The 18,277-nt window shown below is 42.6% G+C and overlaps 1 protein-coding gene across 3 annotated transcripts in view; it reads right to left on the bottom strand.

Moving 5' to 3' along the window:
* Positions 1 to 18,277, bottom strand: part of PARP2 (poly(ADP-ribose) polymerase 2) — a 148,601-nt gene that overhangs the window by 78,840 nt on the left and 51,484 nt on the right. For all 3 annotated transcript variants that reach the window (XM_056528578.1, XM_056528577.1, XM_056528579.1), the window contains exons 4-6: positions 8,736 to 8,942; positions 6,523 to 6,648; positions 6,336 to 6,406 (exon numbers count right to left, since the gene is read on the bottom strand). In XM_056528578.1, the coding sequence (XP_056384553.1) occupies positions 6,336 to 6,406; positions 6,523 to 6,648; positions 8,736 to 8,942 (404 nt within the window). The remainder of the gene's footprint in view (positions 1 to 6,335; positions 6,407 to 6,522; positions 6,649 to 8,735; positions 8,943 to 18,277) is intronic.

Below are 18,277 nucleotides of genomic sequence, written 5' to 3'. Positions count from 1 at the left end.
CTTTTCTCGGTCGCTCTTCGTTGGGGGACGCCTTACCGATGGGACATACCAAAGCAGTCCCCTAGGGTGGGAAAAACAACTAGGCCCAGAAAATCCCCCGTCCACAGGCCCTAAAGAGAGACTGGTGCCTGAGAACAAAGAACTAAACAGCTGCACACTCAAAAACACCTGTCCCAGGGGCCAACCATGAGTACCTGGAAGGCGACAGTAGCCGGCTGGTGTAATCCGGATGACCTGAACACCCTCTAACTCGGGAGGAATGAACCCCGAATGAAGAAAGTAGCAGATCGCCCAGAAAAGGGGCATCCCGGGCACAAGAGAGACCGACATGGAAACTAGAGAGGTCTGATTCACCCAGAAGATGAACTCCAAAATCAAATGGCCAAGGAACAAGCGGAACACCCCGAAAGGGAACATCCCAGAACACTGGAGTGGCCAACATGGGAAATGGAGGATCCCGAGTCACGTGAAAAGTAAGGAAAACAGATGTCCGCGAAAACACTCCGGACGACAAACTTCCCTGTGGAAATATGAAGTGAAGAGGTGAAGTACAGAACGATCACACAAAAGGGATCGTGGAGGAGCCCGGGCTGGATCACTACACATGCCTGAGACCTGAACCATAAACAAGGCCCGAGGACTGGAAGAGCCACCAGAACGGAAGGCACGCCACAGCATCCTAGGACAGAGCCCAAGCCAAGTACTAACCGGTTTAGATCTCAAAAATCTGAGCGGACCAGAGCACCCCGAAGAAACGTCCCACCAGAGCAGTACAACTGACACAGACAAAAGGGAAGGAAGAACACACCCTTCCAGGAAGATTGTGCAGAGGGAGGAGAAGAGCAATGGCAGGACCTGAACAACAGATGGTGGCTAGACCAGCTGTCGCCGGCCATACAAGGTAAACTCCTCCAACAGAGGAGAGATTCAAGGCAGCAGTAGAAAAACAAAAACAAGAGCCAGGCTGCAAAGGTGGACAGGAAGCACACCAGCCTAGACAGTTAAAAACCCTGGTGATGGCTCCCAGCAAAAAACAAGGGCCATATACCCCACCTATATAGTGGGAACAGAGAGATGGCATCAGCTTGGCGGCAGAAAAAGCCCAAGAAAAATAGACCCCCTAGAGGAGGGAAAACAAGGGTGGCCAAGATGGTACTGACCATGCCAAGCACCCTGATACCCGTACCCCCTGTGGAAAGGGAAGTGGCAAGTGCGCCAGGCACAGTAGGAGCAGGAAGATGCTGCCCCACATCCACAGACCAGAGAATGTAGCCCCCCAGGCCCCAGCGACAACCCATTGCTGTATGGAGGAGCTGCCTCGTGTCCCCAGGGGAATAGGAATCCTGTACACTGGAGCTGGGCAAACATACAAGACTTATGGAAAGCCAGTCTGGATGAGGACTAAGGCAGCAGAGCAGGTGCGAGAGACACTCAGGACAGAAAACTCTGAGGTACCTGGGAGGTATAGGGAGGGGCAGAACTGACTGTCGCCCCAGCAGGCACCATGCCAGAACCGAAGTGCTCAACAGAACTTCGGAAACAAAATCCCAGGAAGCCCTGAGGCACACCCCACCGAATAGAAGGACAGGTGGGCTCTACACTGACAGAGCGGCCTTAACATATGGAGGGACACAGACAAGGGTATTTCACGATAGTAGTGGGATACAAAGACTGCCGACACAAAATAAACCGCAGACATCCAAGGGACCTGCAGGAAGGGAGGTATGCCTCTAGCAGACCAACATGGCAACCTTAGGAAGGAGAACAGAGTGATGCTGCTGTGGCTGGGAAAGTCCCTGGAGTCTGCAGAAAAAAAATTCATACCTGATTTGCTAATGGTCCCACACACCAAGACTGCAGGCGCAGAATCAAGAAAAAAAGAATGTATGCGGAGCAGGAAACATGCAGACACCGTTGGACCTTACAGGTAGAAAAGGTCCCATGAACCCATAAAGATACACTTTGCGGAAGGTCACCTGGAAGAGAGACACCGGACTGCCGCAGCGGCATCAGCCGAAAGGGAGGAGGTGATCTGGTGGACCAGAAAAGCATCCCGACAGAGTCTGGTTATGTGGCCACGCCGGTCCCGAATACGGAAACACACAGTGATGTGAGATTGCAGCCTTCAGATAGATTAGCAGGCATTCAGAGAGGAATCTGGCAAAGTAGGGAACCCTACAAACCAATAAGTGGTCCATTGTAGAAAGGCCATTGAGCCACCCAAGGAGACTACCTCGGAACTACCCCTTGGCAGTGGGTTATACCAGAACTCTGCCCCCCCTTAGAGATAGGGGAAGGCTAAGGAGCTGTGGAATGCCACCCTGTCATCGGATAGGGTCCGCAGGACACACTTGGTCAGTTCTAAGTATACCGAGCACAGCAGTGGGGCACCAGAACTCCAGCCGCATATACATCAGCCAATGAAAGGCAGTGTAATGAAACCATGCAGACCACAGTCTGGCATACTGGGACGGGTCCATAGTAGACAACAGATACCGGAAGTCCAGCCGTAGCTACATCAGCCATGTGATGTGTGACAGGTGGTGTAGGAAACCATGCAGACCACTGTCCGGCTTACCGGTATGGGACCAAAGAGGACCACGGGTAACTCCAATCGGACCTGTCGCACAGTAGCGAGTTACCAAAACTCCAGCCGCAGATCCATCAGCCGACTGATGTGTGTGACAGGCGGCAGAGGAACCATACAGACCACTGTCTGACGTACTGGTATGGATTCACAGTGGACAAATCATGACGTCGGGCACCTCGCAGTAGTGAGGTACCAGAACTCCAGCCGCAGCTATATCAACCATGTGATGTGTGACAGCAAAGGAAACCATGCAGACCACTGTCTGGCTTACAGGTATGGCTCCATCGTAGACAACGGGTCACTCCATCGGACACCTCGCACAGTACTGAGGCACCGGAACTCCAGCCGCACATACATCAGCAGCCGTGACATGCGAGACTACTGTCTGGCATAATATCAGGACCAATCCATGCCCACGCATGAATACTCCCATGGAGACTTACCGTTGAACGTGGGGAACCAGAGCACTAGCCGCGAATTAGGTAGCCTATGAAGAAGGTAATCAGAGAGCATGACCTGCCAAGAACACCCCGAGGATGGGAGGACAGCAGACCTGACAGATGCAGCATCTGAAAAGCAAACCTGAGCATCTCACTGGAACGCAAAAGGACTTGTGCATTGTATGACAGAGTGCTGGAAAATATCCCCCACCAGTTTCCAGGAAAACGTGAAGCTCTGGCAACAATACATATATACACACACATACATATATATATTTTATATATATATATATATATATATATATATATATATATATATATGTATGTATTTATTTTTTAATTTTTTTTTATTAATTTTTATTTTAATAAAATGCTTATTACATTTTTATTTTGAGAGAAAATAACATGCACTAAAGCGGGAAGGGAGCATGGGGCGCAGGGCGCCCTGCAAAGAGCTGCTTGCAGTACATATGTCCCATAAAGGAAGCCCCTGGAGCAGCGACGGCACATAGCAGCGTGCTGTAGAAGCACCTGTTAGCCGTCGTGAGGCTCAGAGGCAGGGGACAATTGCGAGCCGGAGCAATGAGGGTTGTATACTCACCCAGACTTTGACCAGCTAGGGCCACCTGAGCAGGCAAACAGGGGCAAATGGGGGACCCGGACCCAGGGTACACCGCCAGGCGCTGGTTGTTGGTGAGGAGAGGTTAACGGCCCATCCAGCAATGCACAATGCCCCTAGCTCGCAGGTTTGGGGAGGGAATAAGGCAGCGCCATGCTTCAGTCGCCCCATGCTAGAAAAAACAACAAAGGAGAGAAAAACTAAACTTTGGACTGAAACTTTGAAAAAAAAACCTTGCCTCCTGCGGACACTAGCTAAAACTGGTTAACTTCCAGTGGGCGGGTATATCCTGCCAGGGAGGAGCTGATTTTTTTTCCTAGTGTCAGCGCCTCCTAGTGGCAAGAGCATATACCCATCAGTAAGGTGTCCCCCAATGAAGAGCGACCAAGAAATAATGTTACTCATAGGACTACACTATGACCTTGACATTTTAGGAAACCTATTTTTCTTTTCTTCTCTCTCTCTCTCATTTCAGATCCGTGTAAGCAGAGCACTACTTCGGATTCGGTGGACTACATCGTTGACCCACTTTTGTTTACTAATAAAAAAAAAAAAATGGTTAAATAGGGCTTGTAAGAGGGGAGGATGCCATTTTTGTCACGCCCCCTCACATAGACATGACTGGAGGGGGCGTGGAGTGACGTCACGAGGGGGCATGGCCGACACGTCACAGAATGCCGGGGGCTACACAGAGATTGCAGGGGTCCCAGTGGCGGGACCCCTGTGATCATATATCTTATCCCTTGTCCTTTGGATAGGGGATAAGATGTATCAAGCCGGAATGCCCCTTTAATAGTTGAAGCTGTTTTAAAGATTGAGTCTATTACTAAGCCAGGGCTTAGCGTTAGCCCCAATAACAGCTAGCGATAACCCCCAATTGTTGCCCGGCTACCCACCGTCACAGGGGCGCCGGACGAGCCAGTACCAACAGGCCCGAAGCGTCAAAAATGCCCCACCTCTGCCTAGGCGGTAACAGGCTGGGGAGAGCCAGCAACATTGGTCCTCGCCCACCCTAATAATGTCAGGCTGTTGTTGCTTAGTTGGGATCTGGCCTGAGAATGAAAAATGAAATAATGGCTAACCCCAAACATAGTTTGCAATAATTATTAATAATAATAAACAATAAACGCGTGGTCCCCCCCTATTTTTATTCTCTGCCAGATACCAACCAAGCAGCAACAGCCTAACGTTACCAGTGTCGGCAAGGACCATTGTAACTGGCTCTCCCCAGCCTAAATACCGTCAGCCTCTTACCACCTAGGAGCGCAATTTATGACGCTCCGGGCCTGTTGGTACTGGCTCTTCTCGGGCACCCCTGTGGCAGTGGCTGCCAGGGTAATAATTGGGGGTTAGAGCTAGCTGTTTTTGGGGCTAACGCTACGCACTGGCTTAGTAATGGGCTCTAGTAAAGTAAATTTAACACAAAACACAACACGTTTAAAAATTTTTTAATAAAAATAAAAACAAAAAATACCCCCACAAGCCCTCGTTAACCATTTTATTAATATTAAACAAAAAAAATTGCAGGTCATCGTAGTCCAACGAATCCAAAGTAATCGGAATCATGGGAGTTGTAATATAACAAAAGCAAGCCTACAGTAAATCACCAGCTAGAGGCACCCTGTTCCTAACCTACAACTCCCATTCTGTGAGTTGTAGTTTAGCAAAAGCTGTAGGCACCCTGTTGCAAACCGGGGAAGAGTGCGGCAATGTGCTCCGATTCCCGGCCAGCTTCCCAGTGGGGAAGAGAAAATCACGGCAAGTTCAAATTTCCCACTGGTCCCGGCCAATCACTGGACCTGGTGGGTAATATGAATTTAGTGTAGCGGATAGAATAAATCAGCGGCACCATGATTTGTTAAAAAAGAAGCCTTGGCTGACATCACTCAGCCACCTTGGACTCCTGCAGCCAGGTTGGGGATGTGCCATCCCTGAGTGCTGTGGGACTACTCCTGACTATTGTTTAGCACGAAAATGCGAAATGCGATTTTGAGAATATTTAGAATATAGTGATATATATTCGTGATGACGAATATTCGTTTCTTTTGCGAATATGCAAATATTCGCGAATATCTGCACTTTCAGTCAGAGGACACTGCTCCCTCCCTTCTTTTAGGTGAAAGATATCATCGCGCATGCGCACGATGCGAATTTCATTACAAGCTTTAAAAAAATTTAAAAAAAAAAACACTAAATCCCTTGCTAAATCTCCCCCATAGTGTTCATGGTGTGTGGACCTCTAGGATCCAAGCCTTAGCCACATTTAGCCAGCCTCCTGCACTTCTCATGGTAATACAAGATAGATGAGGGGCTGAAGTTAGACTGGGATACTGGTATGCGAGATCATAATAAGACCACCGTGAAAAGAACCTAATCAAATCCAAGTACAAATTACACACATGGCAAGAAATGGAAATACATCAACTTGTTAGCAGGACAGATTTTTAAACCATAACATGGTTGCCTATGGAGAAGCATGTGACTATACTACGTCATACTGTCCCCTCCACAGTGCATGCTTTCTAGGCTATGAAGGAGGTAGAGTGACATGACATGAACTAGAACACTAAGGTAGGTATTCATAAATTCATTACTTTCTGTAAAATGCATGAAAAGTGTCCAACTCCCAAGTGCCCGAGTATAGGTTAGCGTTAAATGGCAAAAATATTAAGATCACACAGCATACCTTTCCAAGCTTGCTGGAGCATTCTGCATCCACGGGGGCCTTACCCTTTAAGACAATGGTTCTAATGTGCTCTGCATTTAACAAAAAATAAATAAAATTAAAACAAGGGAAAATGTGCATTAAAAGCATTTAAAAAACACATTGCTGTGTAGATGATGAAAGCATAAGACATCAGTTAAATTATCACCTTTGCTGTCCTCTGATTCACTGTCTCCACTTTCAATACTCATGTTCCCTCTGAGTCGTTTTGCAGCAGACGGTCCATTACTAATACTGTCATCATCATCATCATCAGCTGAGGCATCTAAAGCAACTGCAGAAACATTTCATTTATTACAGATAAAATAAACATCAGATAAGTTGCTGTTCAATCTTACAAATATGTATATCACTCAATTGTTAATTTGAGTCTAAGCTTTCCTTCATTTCCGTAATAAAATACCTTAGGAAGAATGTTCTGTTGACAGTTAAAGCTCAAATCATATTGGGGGAGATTTATGAAAACCTGTCCAGAGAAAAAGTTGCTGAGTTGCCCATAGCAACCAATCAGATCGCTACTTTCATTTTTGACAAGGGCTCTGACAAATTAAAGAAGCAATCTGGTTGCTATGGGCAACTCAGAAACTTTTCCTCTGAACAGGTTTTGATAAATCTCCCTCATTGGCATTAGAGGCTTCATCATGAATTCTCATATTTGAAATGGGTTTTACTCTATACAACTGGTGGCAACATGTTATTACAGGGTAAAATAAGGTTTCTTACCAGGACTGGATGTCCTTCATTACAACTGTGATAGTGCAGAAAATGATTTTAAATGTGTCACACTCGTTAGACCAACACCTTAAGGATTCAGGGTGTAAATTATAACCTGCGCCTCCTTACGAACTAGGAAGCGTTAACGCCGAACTATAAGCCAGGTATTGCGATCAAAGTTGATTACAGGGTACAAAAGTCCTGAAAAATTGGTTGCCGGTGGCTCAGGGATAGTGATCGGGACACCTGAAATAAAATTGCTGACAAGGTGGCGGGAGGACCCTTAATTGCCTACTCTCTAATAACTAATAACACTGATCAATGCTGTTCTATTGCAATCAGACCATTACATGTAATAGTCTCCCATGGGGACTAAAAAAAGTAGAGAAAAAGGTGTCCAAAAATAGTTAATAACTGTTAACCCCTTCCCTAATAAAAGATTAAATCAACCCCCTTTGCCCTTTTTTAAATAAAATTATGTAAACAACAATCAATATAAAACATCTGTGGTATCACCGCATGCATAAATGTCAGCACTATTACAATATATATTAATTAAACCACAAGGCCAATGGCTTAAATGTAAAAAATACCCAAAACTAGAGATGTGTATTTTTGGTCACTTCATATAGGAAAAAAAAAAAATGATAGAAAGCCATAAAAAAATTAAAATGGCATCAATAAAAACTACAGACCACAGCACAAAGAAATGAGCCCTCATACAGCCTCGTATATTGATAAATAAAAGTTCCAAATATATTAATTATTTTTTTGTATGCTTTTGGGGTGAAATTAGAAAAGGGTCCATTTACATTTTATGGGGGGAGGGGCTTTTTCACTTTTTTATTTTTAAAACACACTTTTTAGGTCCCCTTAGTGGACTATCTGTAGCAGTGTTTCTCAAGCATGGTCCTCAAGAAGCCCCCCCCCAATAAAAAAAAATAAAAACACTGTTTTTTTAAGGATTTCCTTAGTTTTTCACAGGTGATATAATTGTGGTGATGCCCGATTCCCTGCCATAATTATATCACCTGTGAAAGACTAAGGAAATCCTGAAAATATGATCTGTTGCGGGGTCTTGAGGACCGCCCTCGAGAAACACTGATCTATAGCAATCATTAGCACTGATCAGTATTATCGGCGATCTTCTCAGGTCTGCTAGAAGATGCCGGGAGAACAAATTACTGGAATAAAATCTGGGTTTACTTTCTAAACCTAGATTTTATCAAATTCGACTTTCTGCACATGATTTTGGGGTCGGTAGCATGAATGGCATATGGATTATAGTAACCTGTAGTCTGGAGCTGACTTCTATGGGAGTGTGTTCAAGACATGGTCTGTGACCTGTAGAGAGAAGGGGAGGTGGGGAGCTTTAACCATTACCTAATGTGTTATCTATATATATTTTACTGTAATGTTTGCCTGTGACGATAATAAAACTGAGCAGTGATCGGTACAGGACAGGACAGGACGTGTTGGCTTATTGTAAAAGCTTATTTGCTAGAGGGAAAACTGATTTAAATTCTTTACATCATTACTGCACCTTTAAAATTATGTTGAATGTAATAACGTTATATTTTCTGACAACACATTCCCTTTAATTCTCAGTGTTGGTGAATTATGTACTTAACAACTCAGCAGACATACCAGATAAGCAGCGCTGAATCTGTCTTTCATACTGCGTTTGAGTATTTTTTTGCACCATGGCTCCGAGATCAATTGTATAATGCTTGCCACCAAGAGAAAGGGACACAATCTTGCTGTCCGTGTGAAGTGCCGTTTCCAGAAAGATTGATGTTTTAGCATCATAGGAGATCCACGATTCATCATCTGACAGCCACTGCCATACAAAAACTGAAAAAAACAAGCAAGCCATAAAAAATAAGCTAATTAGTATATAAAAAAAATATATAAAAAAGATACTCCACCAAATGTTTGTATAAGAATACAAATATATATATTTTCCATTCATAGATAACTGACAGAAGATAAACACATAAATGAAGTACCAACTAACAGAGGAACATATAGGTAGAGGTCCAGTGGTATGGTCACATGGGGATATATTTAAACAGTACCTGTCATAAAAAAAAAAATAATAATAATAATTATTATTATAAGTTGTTTATTATTCTTTAATCCTTTAAGGACTCAGCCCTTTTTTGCAAATCTGACCGCTGTCACTTTATATATTAATAATTCTCGGATGCTTTTACCTTTCATTCTGATATTGTTTTTTTTGTGACATATTCTACTTCACAGTGTGAAATTTTCATTGTTCATTTAGTTGCATCCTTTCTTGGTGAAAAGTAGTTTTCTTCCCAGAAAATTCACATGATTTTTTGAAAAGACAAGTGATTTTGGATGAAATGTAGGGAACACACCCCTTTTCCCGAAAACCACGCCCATTTTGTAGGGTTTATTTTTCCCACCCTGAGTGATTCTGATTCTGTCTGTTTTTTTTTTGTCGCACATTCTGTCGCATGGTCCGTGCAACAGAATTTAGGTGCAAAACCCGACAAAGAGTAGGCATCCTGTTAGTAAATGAGGGCCAATATGTCTACTTTATGTTTGCATCATAAAGTTGACGTGTTTTTACTTTTGGAAGACATTACAGGGCTTCTAAGTTCAGCAGCAATTTTCTAATTTTTCACAAAAATTTGAAAATCGGAATTTTTCAGGGACCAGTTTAGTTTGAAGTGGATTTGAAGGGCCTTCATATTAGAAGTACCCCATAAATTACCCCATTATAAAAACTGCACCCCTCTAAGTATTCAAAATGATATTCAGCAAGATTAACTTCTTTAGGTTTTTCATAGGATTAGCAGCACAATTAAAGGAGAAAATACAAAATCTATTTTTTTTACACTCGCATGTTCTTGTAGAGCCATTTTTTGAATTTTTACATGGGGTAAAAGGATAGAAATCCCCCCCAAAATGTGTAGCCCATCTCTTCTGAGTATGGAAATACTCCATGTTAGGACATAAAATGCTCTGCAGGTGAACTACAATGCCCAGAAGAGGAGGAGTCATATTTGGCTTTTGGAAAGTGAATTTTGCTGAAATGGTTTTTGGGGGGCATGTCGCATTTTGGAAGTTCATATAGTGCCAGAAGAGGCAAAAAAAAAATAATAAAACCCACATGGCCTACCATTTTGAAAACTACACCCCTCAAGGAATGTAACAAGGGGTACAGTGAGCCTTTAAAAAAAATGTTTTATTGTGTTTATAAAGAGAAAAAACGTACAATAAATTCAAACAATCCCCCGTGGGAACACCTCGCCCCCCCCATACAGAATAAGGGTACAATAAGCCATAGAATATAAGAAGCATGGACAACATACAACTGAATCCAACTACAAGGACCATATATGCCAGATCAGATAGTAAGGTTTAGTAGATCACTGGGGAAAACACCAACTCCAATAAACAGAACAGACATAGACACAACGAATCACCCACACCCGAAAACCCATCTTAGGAGCTCACCGTTCAACCCAGTAACCATACTAGACCTGGGGACCCCCGAACCGGAGAATCTGTAGAAACATTCAGCAACAACCAAGGTACCCACACTTTGTTAAGTTTCTTGGGAACTTACGACTTACATAAAGAGCATGGTAAAGAGGAACATATTTATTCACTAAAGCAAACCAGGGGGAAATTAGGGGGGGGAGGATGTATCCTTCCAGGCCATCACAATAACCTTGTGTGCACAAAACAGAAGAAAACTGATTAAAATACACCTATAAGAGCCCAATATTAGACCATTAATTACAGCCAGCAAACAGACCTCCAGTGTAAGCACAAAGGGGAGTTCTAGATGATCAGACAAGAAATGCATCACCTCTCTCAAGAAGGGCACCCACAGGTGGAATCCCAAACCGCATGCATAAGAGTGCCTCTCTCTCGCCCACACCGGGAAAAAAAAACGGTACAGTGAGCCTTAACACCCCACAGGTGTTTGACGACTTTTCATTAAAGTCGGATGTGTAAGGCTGCTTTCACACTATGAGGTTCTCCTGGTTAATACACGTACGTTTTAAACATTATTAACACATGTTAAACATTAAACATGTTCAAGTCAATGGGTTTCTTCGTTTAGCCTTTGTCACACGTTATAATAGCCAGTCATGACTAACGTACGTTAGTTGTGACGGGAGAAATAACGCAACATGCACTCATTTTTCACACGTCACAAGAAACGGGTATATTAACATATTTTATTTTTAACATTGAAGTCTATGGCAGGACATACGTTAGAAAATACACCCGTTAATGCCCGTTGTTATAACGGACATTATTTTTACTGAGCATGCTCAGAAGAAGTGACATCAGTAGACTCCTGCAGTGCTGAGGGACTACTACTACTCCCATCTTGGAACAGACTTGTTTCCATGCTGGGAGTAGTAATTCCCCATTGCGGGAGTCTGCCGTTGGCTGGGGAGGTTACATTAGTGTTTGTACTACTACCCCCATCATGGAAAAGACTCTGTTCCATGATGGGGGTTGTAGTACAGGGGCTGAGGGATTGATCGCATCGGGTCTCACTTCTGACAACCGATGCGATCAGAAGTTATTAAGCAGGGGAGCGGGCGGCATGCTCCTCAACCCTGCGATCACAATGTATTTTTTACTTTCATTTTTAAACTCCCCGCGGGGATCCTTGAATGGCCGGTACTGAGGAGCCAATCAGGGATCCCCCGGGGTTTTAAAAATGGACAATGTGAGGGGACATATGTATAATAAAAGTGTTTATTGGGGGGGGGGGGGGGGGGCATAGAGCGCTATATATCTAGCCCCCGTCAGCGCATTAATAAAAATATGACCCCCGCCAGCGCATTTATAAGTATATATCTGTACCCCCGCCAGCGCATAATGTGACCCCACCAGCGCATTTATAACAAAAGGGAAGCAAAACAGCTCCAAAAAGAGTCACTTTGATGAAAGAATAAAAACAAATTTTATTGGTATGCACTAAAATTAGATACACACAAAGAGGAAGACAATGCATCACAAAAAACGGCACCACCGGATATCCTGCAGGGGAGATGGTGGTATGGGGGTATTGCACATAAGTCCGTAATCAAGCAGTACACATATTATATATATATATATAAGCACCATTATAAGTAAAAGTAACATATATATACAAACAGTATGAAAAGTGCAACACTGCAAGTCAATAAGGTGCTATATATTATGGTGTATAGGCAATCTATACATCAGAATTGACGTATATAATAGTGCAAATAATGCTAGCAAGATACCCACAACAGATATGGCAGTCACTTAGCATTATTTGCACTATTATATACTTCAATTCTGATGTATAGATTGCCTATACACCGTAATATATAGCACCTTATTGACTTGCAGTGTTACACGTTTCATACTGTTTGTATATATATGTTACTTTTACTTATAATGGTGCATATATATATATATATATATATATATATATATATATATATATATATATATATATATTTATATGTACTGCTCGATTACGGACTTATGTGCAATACCCCCATACCACCATCTACCCTACAGGATATCCGGTGGTGCCGTTTTTTGTGATGCATTGTCTTCCTCTTTGTGTGTATCTAATTTTAGTGCATACCAATAAAATTTGTTTTTACTCTTTCATCAAAGTGACTCTTTTTGGAGCTGTTTTGCTTCCCTTTTGTTATGTTTAGTTCTGAGTCACATTTACGGGTTTAATACGTTTAGGGAGGGTGTTACAGTGGTACATTATTGATTTTTGTTATCACACACCCATTAGTCTCCCCCACCTTTTTGGTCTGTCTTTTTCTTGCATTATCAGCGCATATATCTATACCCCCCGCCAGCGCATAATGTGACCCCGCCAGCGCATTTATAAGTATATATCGGGCCCCCGCCAGCGCATTTATAAGTATATATCTATACCCCCGCCAGCGCATACTGTGACCCCGCCAGTGCATTTGTCCTAATTTTCTATTGTAGCTTTATGTGACAACCATACCTATCAGAACGTATTCAGCAGCGGCCCGGCCAGATGATCCAGACCGATATACTATTCATTCATAGCGCCGGCAGCTGTGCTGGGGGGGCAGACATATAGCGTTATCTGCCCCCCACAGCGCTTCTATATACATATGAAGCTGCCGCGATATGAATGAATAGTACATCTGTCAGGATCATCAGCCGGGCGGCTGCTGGATGTGCTCCTGACATATATACTTGTCATATATAGCGCATTCGTACAGCCTTATATATGACAAGTATATATGTCAGGAGCGCATCCAGCAGCCGATCGGCCGATGATCCTGACATATATACTATTCATTCATATCACCGGCAGCTGTAAATGTATATAGAAGCGCTGTGGGGGGCAGATAACGCTATATGTCTGCCCCCCCCCCAGCACATCTATATACATATACAGCTGCCAGCGCTATGAATGAATAGTATATCTGTCAGGATCATCTGGCCGGGCCGCTGCTGAATACGTTCTGATAGGTATGGTTGTCACATATAGCTGCAATAGAAAATTAGGACAGATGCGCTGGCGGGGGGTCACAGTATGCGCTGGCGGGGGTATAGATATATACTTATAAACGCACTGGCAGGGTCCCAGTATGCACTGGCTGGGGCTAGATATATACTTCTAAATGGGCTGGCGGGGTCATATTTTTATTAATGCGCTGGCGGGGGCTAGATATATAGCGCTCTATGCCCCCCCAATAAACACTGTTATTATACATATGTCCCGGCGGAGGCAGCAGTAAAGATCAGCGGTAAGCGATCTTCACTGCAGCCTTCCAGGAGTTGCCAAACTACAACTCCCAGCAAGCCCAGACAGTCAAAGGCTGTCTGGGCATGCTGGGAGTTGTAGTTTCGCAACATCTGGAGGGCCACAGTTTGGAGACTCTGGCCCTTCAGATGTTGCAGAACTACAACTCACAGCATGCCTGGACAGTCTGGGCATGCTTGGAGTTGACGTTTTACAACATCTGGAGGGCTACAGTTTGCACACCACTGCACAGTGGTCTCCAAACTGTGGCCCTCCAAATGTTGCAAAACTACAACTCCCAACATGCCCTTCAGTTGTCACTGCATGCTGAGAAGGGTACACTCACATGGGTGGGGGTCTACAGTGAGTTTCTTGCTACAAGTTTGAGATGCAGCAAATTTTCTGCCACAGCTCAAAATCCCAGCGGGAAACAGCCGTGGGAACGTACCCTAAAAACACCACACTTACACAAAATAAAGGGTATAACACTACATATACCCCTACACAGCCTCCAAGACAACTCCCAGTATTGCCGGACAGTGATTGACTTTCCAGGCATGCTGGAAGTTCTGCAACAGCTGGAGGCACCCTGTTTGAGAAACAATGTCACAGGGTATTTTTGGTATCGGAGGCAAGTGTAATTCTTGCATCCGGGTCCGTCCCTATGCAAATCCCTTATTTAGGCCTAAATTGCGCATGGCGCTCTCTCACTCCGGAGCCCTGTCGTATTTCAAGGCAACAGTTTAGGGCCACATTTGGGGTATTTCCGTACTCAGGAGAAGTTGCCTAACAAATTTTGGGTGGCTTTTTCTCCTTTTACCCCATTTAAAAAGGTGAAATTGGGGTCTACTCCAGCATGTTATTCTAAAAAATGTTAATTTTTTACACTAACATGCTGGTATTGTTCCATACTTTTCATTTTTACAAGAGGTAAAAGAAAAAAAATATATAAAAAAGACCCCCAAAATTTGTAACACAATTTGTCCTGAGTACGGAAATACCCCATATGTGGATGTAAAATGCTCTACGGGCGCACAACAAGGCTCAGGAGTGAGAACTCACCATGTACATTTGAGGTGATTTGCACTGGGGTGGCTGATCGTTACAGCGGTTCTGACATAAACACAAAAAAAAAAAAAAAAAAAAAAAAAAAAAATACACACCCGCATGTGACCTCATTTTTGAAACTACACGCCTCACGGAATGTAACAAGGGGTATAGTGAGCCTTAACACCCTACAGGTGTTTGACAAATTTTCGTTAAAACTGGACGTGAAAATGAATTTTTTTTATTTTTTTTCACTAAAATGCTGGTGTTATCCCAAATTTTTCATTTTCACAAGGGGTAATAGGAAAAAAGCCCCCCAAAATTTGTAACCCCATTTCTTCTTATAAGAGAAAATAGAGGTATTCCGGCTCTATCCCTGGTCTGGATCCCGAGCAAGGAGAAGGTGTGGACCTCACCCAGAACAATAGAAATTTAGTAAACTCCAGCTCAGTTCAGGAACATGTGGCTTTATTCACATCAACAAGGCAACAGGTACAGGGAGGAAGTGACGCGTTTCAGCCAGGTGCTGGCCTTAGTCGTACAATGATTACAGATTCCAAGAACTCTTTTATATGGAACCGGGGGTGAGGGGAGACACCCAAAGCTAATTAGCCAAGAGTGGTTCCCGTTCACACCCGGATGCATTCACACAGAGAACATGAAGCACTTGTACAAAAATTACATCAATCGCATGATGTGAACAAATAGTTAAAAATAAAAATATATATAATCTTTATTAACTATATGCTAATATAAAAAGAACAAGTGCAAATATAAGAAAGCGATAAATTAAAAACCAGTGTGATTGAACACTAGTAGCCCATGAGAAACACGGGCTTACCTAGCGCGCACCCACACAGTAATACAAGTAGTTCTCCAAAGCACTGTGTGAACAACGGCATGGTGATAAAAAGGAAAAAAATATATTATCAAATATTAGAATAATGAAAAATAAGACATAAAAACACAAATGTCGCCGTTCACACAAATGCATAGAAGGAATTGCAACACAAAATTCTGAATAGCAGAAATGTATGCATAAATGTCATGACTGATCTCATATATTGCATAAATAAAGAACAAAATTCCTTAGGCAGGCGATGGTGGAAAATATGGTCTCATATAATGATATAATGAAAGTAATAAATACCACAGAACAAAGCTAGAAAAAGAACATTATAGAAGAAAACCCCTATAGATGGACTAGTAATGTAAATAGAATAATACAACAGAGGGGAGAAAAGGTACAATGGACCATTAATAGTTAAGCACTACGTCCAACCTTTTGTTGAGACCCCTAGGAACCCTAGTGTCTAGCCTGAGGATCCAATATATTTCTCTGTCTAAAAAGTTTCTTTTTATGATCTCCTCCTCTCTTAGGACATGATACTCTTTCTATACCCTGCAGTTTGATACCAGACCAATTTCCAGATGGCATTCAGCAACGTGTTTTGTTATCATAGAGGTATTTCTACTATCAAAATGCGGGGTATCAGAAAGATGTTTTCTGACCCGCATTTTTAAGGTATTGGTCGTGCACCCCACGTACTGCACGCTACATGACTCACACGTGAACAAATATACCACATATTTTGTATTACAATTTATATAATATTTTATCGGAAAGGAGTCATGATTAGTGCAGGACGTGAAGGTAGAAGAAGGTGATCTAACCTCACAACACTTACAAACTCTATGGCCACATTTGTAGGTTCCCTTATGTTCAAGCCAGATCGGATTAGTTGGGAGTTTTTTTAGAATACAAACTAGGAGATAATTTCTGTCCCAGAGTAGGTGCTCTGCGGGCCACACAACTGTACCCTCCATCCAGGGCGGGCGCAACCGTAGGGTCCGCAAGAACTATGGGCATATATTTGTTAATAATTTTACAAATAGACCCATATTGCATGCTGTATGGCGTGGAAAAGACGACCTTATGTTTAGAGGTATGTACAGAGGCGCAGGATTTAGTTCCAATAGGGGAAATCATATGCTTCCTATTTTTGTGTAATGCTATATTATAGGCTCTGTCTATATTCCACCTGGGGTATCCTCTCTGGCTTAATCGATCTTTAATATTGTTGGCTTCATGTTCAAAATGTTCTAATCTCGTGCAATTCCTCCTGGCCCGTGTCATCTCCCCCGTAGGGATGTTATTGACCACATGGGCAGGATGACACGAGTTAGCATGGAGGATTGAATTTACAGCTGTGTCTTTTCTATACGTCCTAGTGAATATAGAACGAGATTGAATGTCCCCCGTCAAGTATAGATCTAAAAAAGGAATTTCAACAGAATGGTAAAAATCAAACCCAAAGGATTATTATTAAGATAATCTGAAAACCCCTGTATGGCCGCCATATCCGACCCCCAAATAAATATGTGATATATTTGTTCACGTGTGAGTCATGTAGCGTGCAGTACGTGGGGTACACGACCAATACCTTAAAAAAGCGGGTCAGAAAACATCTTTCTGATACCCCGCATTTTGATAGTAGAAATACCTCTATGATAACAAAACACGTTGCTGAATGCCATCCTGGAAATTGGTCTGGTATCAAACTGCAGGGTATAGAAAGAGTATCATGTCCTAAGAGAGGAGGAGATCATAAAAAGAAACTTTTAGACAGAGAAATATATTGGATCCTCAGGCTAGACACTAGGGTTCCTAGGGGTCTCAACAAAAGGTTGGACGAAGTGCTTAACTATTAATGGTCCATTGTACCTTTTCTCCCCTCTGTTGTATTATTCTATTTACGTTACTAGTCCATCTATAGGGGTTTTCTTCTATAATGTTCTTTTTCTAGCTTTGTTCTGTGGTATTACTTTCATTATATCATTATATGAGACCATATTTTCCACCATCGCCTGCCTAAGGAATTTTGTTCTTTATTTATGCAATATATGAGATCAGTCATGACATTTATGCATAAATTTCTGCTATTCAGAATTTTATGTGTTGCAATTCCTTCTATGCATTTGTGTGAACGGCGACATTTGTGTTTTTATGTCTTATTTTTCATTATTCTAATATTTTTTCCTTTTGTCACCATGCCGTTGTTCACACAGTGCTTTGGAGAACTACTTATATTGCTGTGTGGGTGCGCGCTAGGTAAGCCCATGTTTCTCATGGGCTACTAGTGTTCAATCACACTGATTTTTAATTCATCACTTTCTTATATTTGCACTTGTTCTTTTTATATTAGCATATAGTTAATTAAGATTATATATTTGTTTCTTTTTAACCATTTGTTCACATCATGCGATTGATGTTATTTTTGTACAAGTGCTTCATGTTCTCTGTGTGAATGGATCCGGGTGTGAACGGGAGCCACTCTTGGCTAATTAGCTTTGGGTGTCTCCC

Source organism: Hyla sarda, chromosome 1, assembly GCF_029499605.1.
Source record: "Hyla sarda isolate aHylSar1 chromosome 1, aHylSar1.hap1, whole genome shotgun sequence".
Classification (NCBI taxonomy): Eukaryota; Metazoa; Chordata; class Amphibia; order Anura; family Hylidae; genus Hyla; species Hyla sarda.
The sequence above is the reverse complement of the archived record's forward strand: the minus strand, read 5'-3'. Positions and strand labels throughout refer to the sequence as shown.